The sequence below is a fragment of the Coffea arabica genome, chromosome 6c (genome assembly GCF_036785885.1).
Source record: "Coffea arabica cultivar ET-39 chromosome 6c, Coffea Arabica ET-39 HiFi, whole genome shotgun sequence".
In the NCBI taxonomy this organism is placed as follows: Eukaryota; Viridiplantae; Streptophyta; class Magnoliopsida; order Gentianales; family Rubiaceae; genus Coffea; species Coffea arabica.
Window position 1 is genome coordinate 20333274 of NC_092320.1, and position 8646 is coordinate 20341919.

General features: G+C 40.7%; 1 protein-coding gene across 1 annotated transcript; it reads left to right on the top strand.

Moving 5' to 3' along the window:
- The first annotated feature begins 5300 nt into the window (after positions 1 to 5300).
- On the top strand, positions 5301 to 7900 carry LOC113692831 (benzyl alcohol O-benzoyltransferase-like). The gene is made up of 2 exons (XM_072053249.1): positions 5301 to 5808; positions 6774 to 7900. The coding sequence occupies exons 1-2, from the start codon at positions 5323 to 5325 to the stop codon at positions 7698 to 7700; spliced, it is 1413 nt and encodes a 470-aa protein (XP_071909350.1). The 5' UTR covers positions 5301 to 5322; the 3' UTR covers positions 7701 to 7900.
- The last annotated feature ends 746 nt before the right edge of the window (positions 7901 to 8646 follow it).

Below are 8646 nucleotides of genomic sequence, written 5' to 3' on the forward strand. Positions count from 1 at the left end.
TCAGCAGCTGATTCAGTCCAACAAAAAGAGTCTTTCCTCAACAACTCAGTCAAAGGCTTGCAGATTTGCCCATAGCCTTGTACAAACCTCCTGTAATAACCTGTAAGGCCTAAAAAACCTCTCAAGGCTTTCACAGTTGCAGGTACTGGCCATGCTCTAATGCACTCCACCTTCGCAGCATCCATCTCAACCCCATTGTAGGATATGACATGGCCCAAGTATTCCACTCTCAGCTGAGCAAACATACACTTAGACATCTTGGCATACAGCTGGTGAGATTTCAAAATTCTTAACACGGTTCTCAAATGGTTAGCATGGGATTGTGAATCCGGGCTATAGACTAGTATATCATCAAAGAAGACAAGGATAAATTTTCTAAGATATGGCTGAAAAATTTCATTCATGAGAGCTTGGAAAGATGCAGGCGCATTAGTCAGGCCAAAGGGCATCACTAGGAATTCATAGTGGCCTTGGTGTGTTTGGAAAGCTGTTTTATGAATGTCACAGGCTTTGACTCTGATTTGGTGATATCCTGACCTGAGGTCGATTTTACTGAAAAACTTGGAGCCAAACAATTCATCTAAGAGCTCCTCAATGTTTGGAATGGGATATCTGTCTTTAATGGTAAGGTCATTTAGGTACCTATAGTCTACACAGAAACGCCAGGTGCCTTCCTTCTTCTTGACCAGTAAGACAGGGGAAGAGAATGGACTGGTACTAGGCTTAATGATGCCAGTTTGAAGCATGTTTGAGACTTGGTTTTCGATCTCTGTTTTCTGGGAATGTGGGTACCTATAGGGTCTGAGTTTAAAAGGCTGGGCATCTGGTTTCAGTGGGATGGTGTGGTCATGTGCTCGTTCTGGTGGTAACTGTGTAGGCTCAACAAACACATCTGAGAACTCATGCAATAATTCAGAAATCTCACTGGGAAGTGGACTTACGCCATTCAAGTTACCTCCCTCAGACACAGAGCAGACGGTTGGCCTGGTCCTGTGCTTCTGCTGCATGAATTTCCTTACTGCTTTACCTCTGATAAGCTTCATTGAAGGTTGCTCAGCTACCCCTTCCAATACCATCTCGCCCCCTTCTTCTGATAGCTTGATCAACAGCTGTTGGAAATCAAAAGTGATAGGGCTGTACTGCACCATCCAATCCACTCCAAGTATGAGATCCCACGTTCCCAGTCCCATGACTATCAAAGGAAAATTAAAGTTGTACCCCTGGATACTCCAGGTTACATGTGGACAGAACAATTCACTGGAAATAGTGGTTCCATCAGCAATGGTTGCCTTTAAGGGTGTCATACTAGCTGTCCTTAGCTCCATGGTCTCCAGTAAAGCTGCATTCAGAAAACTGTTAGTGCTACCAGTATCCACCAGAATAGATACCGTTTGTCCCTTCAACACCCCTTGCAATTTGAGGGTTTTTCTCTTGATAGAGGCTGTTAATGCATGTAGAGATATATCCACGGATTGCCCTGGATGGCCAGTCTGCTCATCCTGCTCCCCAATGGCATCCAAAAATTCAGTTTCCTCATCCTCTTCTAGAATGAAATTTAAGTGTCTGTATTTGCACTGGTGACCTGGGCTGAATCTCTCCCCACACTTGAAGCACAGGTGATTGTTTTTCCTGCGTAAGATCTCCTGAGGGGAGATCTTCCTATGTTCCTGGTTTGTACTCTCTGGAGTCCACTTCCTTTGGCCAACTTGTTCTGAAATTTTCCCCCCTGGTTTGGTTACAACGGTAGCACTGTGGGACTTGGAGCTTTCCCCAGGCTCCCAAGTCCTAAAGTTTCTGGTATTCCTCCCATTGAATGCCAATAACTGTTCCTGCCATTCTGCAATCTCGAAGGCCTCAAGTAAGGTAGCAGGTTTCAACATTTTAACCATAGGCTTGATCTCTTCCTTAATACCGCTGATGAAGCTGGAAACAAAGTAGGATTCAGATAGGTGAGGATCTCTGATTAACATCAAGGAACTCAGTTCCTCAAATTTCTCTTGGTAGTCCTTGACACTAGTGGTTTGGTGAAGCTTGTTGAATTCCTCCACTTCGTCTCTCCTCTCTCTGTCTCCAAATCTCCTGTTGACTAGTTGACAGAATCCTTCCCAAGAGGTTCGTCCCTTGCTCCTTTTAATTCCTTGAAACCATATTTCGGCTTTCCCTACCAAATACATCTCCACTACTTCCAATTTCTGATCCTCAGGAAGTTGATGAACCAGAAAATACTTCTCACATTTCCTGATCCATTCCTGAGGTCTGTCCCCTTCAAAAAAAGGAAGTTCTACTTTAGGTAAGCTTGGGATCGTAACCTTACGCTCCTTGCCTGCTGCTGACTGATCTCCCCAGTCTCTGCATCTGGCATGTGGATTGGTCAGTAGAGGATTCTTCTCTGGGGGAGGCGAATCACCAGTTGCTGTTGTTCTGTCTCTGTTGAGAGCCTGCAGAAATGAAGTCAACTTCGTCTCCATTCCTGCCATTAACGCGTCAATTTTCTTGTCGAGCTCGTCCATTTTGGTATCTACGTGCGTTCGAGCGTCTTGTAACTCCGTTTGCAGGGAATCTACTTGAATCTGAACCCTAGTCTCAAGTTTCCGGAGCTGTTCATCTAGATTCTTGAGTCTGGTACCGTCTGCCATTTGAATTTGCAGTTAAGTTGCACCGAGGATTGAAGGCTCTGATTACCACTTGTCAGGATTTAACCTGATAATTTCTCAGAAGAAGAAATAATAAGAGGGAAATAGGAAGGGAAGAACATGAATTGAGAGAAAATGAGGGAAGTAAGGGAAATCTTATTGAGAATATTTCTGTAATGAATCTTGTCTGCCAAGCCTTTCCTATACTTGGCTATTTATAGAAATTTCCTACACCTCCATGCAACGTGACTGAAGCTGACAACTAACCATGCAACTAACTATAACAAACTGCAACAGAATTCCCAACTAACTTCTTAAGTGCAACGACACCGTATGTGCCAGAAGTCTGAGCTGCCTTCAAAACGACTCCGCATTCCCCAAAGCTACGTCGCTTTACCTAGTGTTCCTGACAGGCATCTATCAAGCATCAGCCGCCACGCTAGACGTCAAGAGACAAGCCGTGCCCCGGTCTTATTATTCATGTTAACTTATTATATGAATATATTTATGGACCTGTCAAGCTCCCTTCAATTTTAGAAACTATCACTTACACCCCCTATTTCACCTTTAAGACGACAAAACAAACCCAATATGCTGGCCTGGAGATAAAATTCCCATGAACACCCTAAAATGATCCTCCCATGAACAAATTTTAGAAAAAGAACATTTGAAGGAATAATAAACAACGAATGAGTTGTATGTGAACTCAAATAGCCAAAGAGCCAAAGCACTTCATTAGCCCTCACTTCTTATCCTATAAATAAATTCCCATGAATAACCCAAAATGACACTCCTATAAATAAATTTTAGAAGGGGATAAAATTTCAAGGAATAATAAAATACAAGGGAAAATATCAGAAACCTCCCTTGAAGTTTCTTCTAATATTAGTTGGCACTCCTAAAATTTTAAAAATAATTGTAAAAAGCTATATTAACTTTTATTTGATGCATAATTCACATATTAAATAAATGAAACTCAAAAATTTTTTAAAAAAAAGTCACTTTCTTCTCTTTCCCTTTTCTCCAACGTTTTTTTTTTTACTCATTTTTTTAGATGACTATACAATATTTCATTTGTAAATTATTATAAATTGAATCTTATTTATCTTTTGCTTTTCATGATTGTAATGGAGTAGGGTATGATTTATTTACTTATTTTGAGTTGACTTTTTTTTATAATAATCGGTATAGTTTAAAGGTTTAGGCACGAGTTGAGAAAAGGTTGGAAAAAATATAAAGTTCATAAGAAATCAGTTTCGAACATATATAGCTAAACTAGTGCAAGTGTATTTCTTTGCAAATATATTTTTTATTTTTCAAATTTATATTTGTATGGGGTATAGCATTATGATGTGATAGTACTACCAGAGATTATTTTTTAAGTGATAATTTTTTAAAGTAAATAAAGTTGTATGGGAATATTTTTATTTAGCAAGTAAAAGAGTAGTTAGGATTTTTAAAAATTTTGTTACACAAATAACAAAAATAAGGGAGGTAAGTGATATTTTTAAAATTTTAAAGATGCCAGATGAATTAAGAGAAACCTCAGGGAGGATACTGATATTATCCATAATACAAAACAAATATTGAGTTATATGCTTGCCTCATTCTCCCTTTATAATTGTGTCTCACATAAATTCATACACCTCTTTCCCAAATCATGTGGTCCTTGTCCTCTTCTTCTACCACTGCCACACTTCCCTCGATCCTCATTTTTCCAAAAAAGTACAGACAAGTAAGATATCTTAAGTCTAAAGTCACTGTTTCGAATGTGCTCATTTTGCTTAGCTAATTACGATCATAATAATGTTTGTGAGCATGTTAGCTCTTATGCCTTAGGCATTTTGATGGATGAGGAATTCCTAGTTCCTCCGTGTTCTTAAACACAAGTTATACAGTTTCTCGGGCCTTTGCTTGAAGTGTAAACTCTTATTATAGTTCAATGCAAGTTAACTAATGTTTCGGAAAAAAAAAAAAAAAAAAAGAAGTACATGTTCCTGCACCGATTTATCATGGCTGAATCCTCTATGAACAAAAGTTGATCTCCTCGGACTTTCGAGTGACATGACGAAAGGAACCCATCGGTAGCTGGAAAATTGATTGTGGTACTGCAAATCACAAGATTGAGGCTGATATGCAAGTATATGTGGCTGAATTCACGATTTCTTGTCTACTATTGGTTGGACTATGTTGTGATTTTCTTGCATGTTTGATAGCTTCATGGTTTTGGACACTATTATTCACCTTTTTTAAAATTTTTTTGCTACGGCAGGATGTTTATAACTGCTGACAGAGATGAGGATTAGACGGCAAGGGAAGATTTGAAAGTAATGAGGCTGGCCAAGTAATTGAAAAAGGGTAAGATTTGATGAGGGGTGAAAAGGGTGGAGGAAATGGAGTTGGAGTCTTCTGGTGCCTTCTTCATTTTCATTTCGGTTTTTGGCATTTTTTTCCCTGAAAATTATGGTTAGGAGTCAGGCCCTTTAACATAGTGAAGGGCGGTAATTGTTATTATACAAACCTGAGGGGAGCTTCCTGTAATTAGGCTAAACCTCAGGGAGATATGTGACATTATCGCATATATGTTATACACATGCAAAACATTCTTGCTGCTTGTTCGCATTTCCTAAAGAAATATATTTGTTGTAGATAATCAGTAGGTGGTGGAAGTTTGTTTCTGGACTGTAGAATGGGATCCGGATCAGCATCATCAAACTCAAAAAAGTCTTTGACATTCAGGGTGACCAGACAAAAGCCTGAGCTGGTCCGTCCGGCCAAGTCCACCCCTAGGGAATTCAAGCTCCTCTCTGACATCGACGATCAAGAGGGTCTTCGCACTCAACTCCCCGCCATCCATTTTTACCATAACCATAATAATGATCCCAGGATTAATGGGACCAGGAGGAGATTAGACCCCGTGAAGGTGATCAGGGAGGCTATTGCGAAGGCTCTGGTGTTCTACTACCCGTTTGCAGGGCGGCTGAGAGAAGGCCCCGGAAGAAAGCTGATGGTTGAGTGCACGGGAGAGGGTGTTCTGTTCATTGAAGCCGATGCAGACGTGACGCTGGAGCAGTTTGGGGATGCGCTTCAGCCTCCATTCCCGTGCTTGGACGAGCTCCTCTATGATGTTCCTCACTCTGGAGGAATCCTTCACTGTCCTTTACTGCTTATACAGGTACAACCCAACAACTGTACCACTCTTTTGTGTCTTTTTTTTTTTGGTTCGTGAATGTGAAGGTGTCCCCATCACTCTTTCCCAGATTCTTCTAAGTTTCTCAAGGAAGAGGTAAATTGATAGTTGAATACTTGGCAATACTACCTATTTTTAACGGTAGAAAATTGCTACCCTCTTTTGCGCTAGGATATCCATGATTCTAATCTACACTCTTTTAGATAAATCTCGCCTAGTTTCGTCTAAGGTGGCGTCTCACATAAATTGGCAACTTCAATGATAAACCTTGTGTGTATCATTGTGACAAGGCTCTACACAGCCTTAGTAATTAGTCTAGCGAAAGGTTGGAGTACCCTTTAAGTAAAAAAATATGATAAAGGCCCCACAAGTAGGCCTGGCCCTGTCCACTACCAACTAAATTGTTCAGGGAGTGGGCTTTATTTTTTGTTCTTACACTTGCAATCAATTACTGAGTGCCAATGGGAATTCTGTAAAATGCATCTACAATTATTGTATGAAAAAATTTAGTATCACGATACGGAGTAACTATTTGGATTTGGATGAAACTCTTTGGTAGAATTATAAATTCTTAGTTACGATAAATAGCGATTGGAAGTCATAGTAGTGGGTATTTTCATATTTTGTTCCAGTAAGTAGCAGCTAATTAACTAGCTAAACTATGATATTCACTGATCATATATATAACTGTAATGGTATTGTACTATATACGGTTTCAGATAGGTACGATTGGTTTCAGGTGCTGTTGGTATGGTTATTATACTTTTTCATGATACTTTGTTGTATTTCATGATGTACAATAAAAGTTATAGAAATGTACATCAAATCATGTAATACAACAAAAGTTATTTGAGTGTACACAAAACCATGAAATGTGTACAACAATCGCACCAGTTATACTTAAGACCAAATGTACCTGTCCAATTCCCATCATGTAAAACGTTACGCAGGTAACTCGTTTAAGATGCGGTGGTTTCATCTTCGCATATCGCCTAAATCACACCATGGCTGATGGTGCTGGAGTCAGTCAGTTCATGAATGAGGTGGGAGAAATCGCACGGGGAGCCTCTGCCCCATCTATACAGCCAGTATGGCAGAGAGAGCTCCTCAATGCTAGAGACCCGCCAAGGGTGACGTGCACCCACCACGAATACGACCAGGTAGCTGACACCAAGGGATCCATCATTCCCCAGGATGACATGGTCCATCGTTCTTTCTTCTTTGGCCCGGCAGAGATCTCAGCGCTGAGAAAATCGATCCCTCTTGACCTTAGTCGCAAGTGTTCGACGTTTGATGTTCTCACAGCCTGCCTCTGGCGCTGCCGAACCATCGCCCTCCAGCCTGAACCTAACGAGGAAGTCCGCGTGATGTGCATTGTTAATGCTCGTTCCAGGTTCAATCCTCCCTTGCCCCAAGGATACTACGGCAATGTTATAGCATATCCAACGGCGCTGACGACAGCTGGAGAGCTATGCAACAAGCCTGTGGGATATGCAGTGGAGCTGGTGACCAAGCTCAAACGTGTTGTGACAGAAGATTACATGAGATCTGTGGCTGATTTAATGGTTATTAAAGGGAGGCCTCATTTCACTCTGGTGAGGACTTATCTTGTGTCGGATGGTACCCGGTCTAGGTTGACTGACGTGGACTTTGGTTGGGGAAAGCCGGTGTATGGGGGGCCGGCCAAGGGTACTGTTGCCAGCTTTCACATACCCTTCAAGAACAAGAAGGGGGAGGAAGGAAGAGTAGTTCCTATTTTTCTGCCGGGTTTGGCAATGGACAGATTTGTGAGCGAGCTGAAAAACTTATTGTTGAGCAACAATGTCCATCGTGGTGCCATTACTGATCGCTCCATCTCCGTCAAATCAGCCTTGTGAACTAACTTTCTTTCTGTACCTGATCAAGTCCACCTCTGTATTTCTCATGTCATTTGGATTGACTGTAGTTTCTACCATTTATGATCGAGTTAGTGGCACAGTCATTCTAATTAGACAAAAACACGTCTCTTCTTCTATTATACCTCCACATGAATGCTTCAGCCCAAATTGCAAATAATTCATGTTAGTTTGGATCACAATGTTGCACCAGATTGGCCGGATTTTTCCCGATTAGACCGAGATATGTTCTTGTATTACTACGTATAATCTAAATCTACATAAGCCTAAGAAATCTACATTGTGGTTATTGTCGAACCATAACATTTTATCCAAGAGTTGAGGAAACCAATGAAGTGAGTCTAGCTTAAACTTCTCCAAAGACTTGATCTTTCACTTGCTAATTGTAATGGTTTTTAATTCACACTTTTTACTGATGTCGCAGATGAATAATGGGGCATCACCTGCGGACTGGAACTTGCACGGGAGAAGGGATACGGTCCATAGGATTTTTGTAGTGAAGGATGGAGTAAGAACAGCCCACACTTCAACATCATGTCATCAGAGTTGGAGCCATGATCATCAGCAACACCTGCTGATTCTCTCCAATCCACCAGATGTTTTTAAATAGGCACAATTTGTGTTTTTTAATGTAATGGGGTTACTAGTCGTCAATCAGTTACTCTGTAATGGGTCTGTGGCTTCCCAATGCACCTGAAAAAGAAAAATCATCATACTTTGACATCTTAATAGAGTAGTTAAATCCACAACTTTCCAGCTTAATTTGACTGATTACCATGTGTTCGTTTTTTAAACAAAGAAATTACTTGGAGGTCGTATTAAAGCTCTTAATACTGTGAGAAGTTCCTCCTGGTGATCAAAATGATTGAACCCATTCAATTCATTGGCCCTTTGAATCTTTGATATATCAACATGATACAAAATTTGT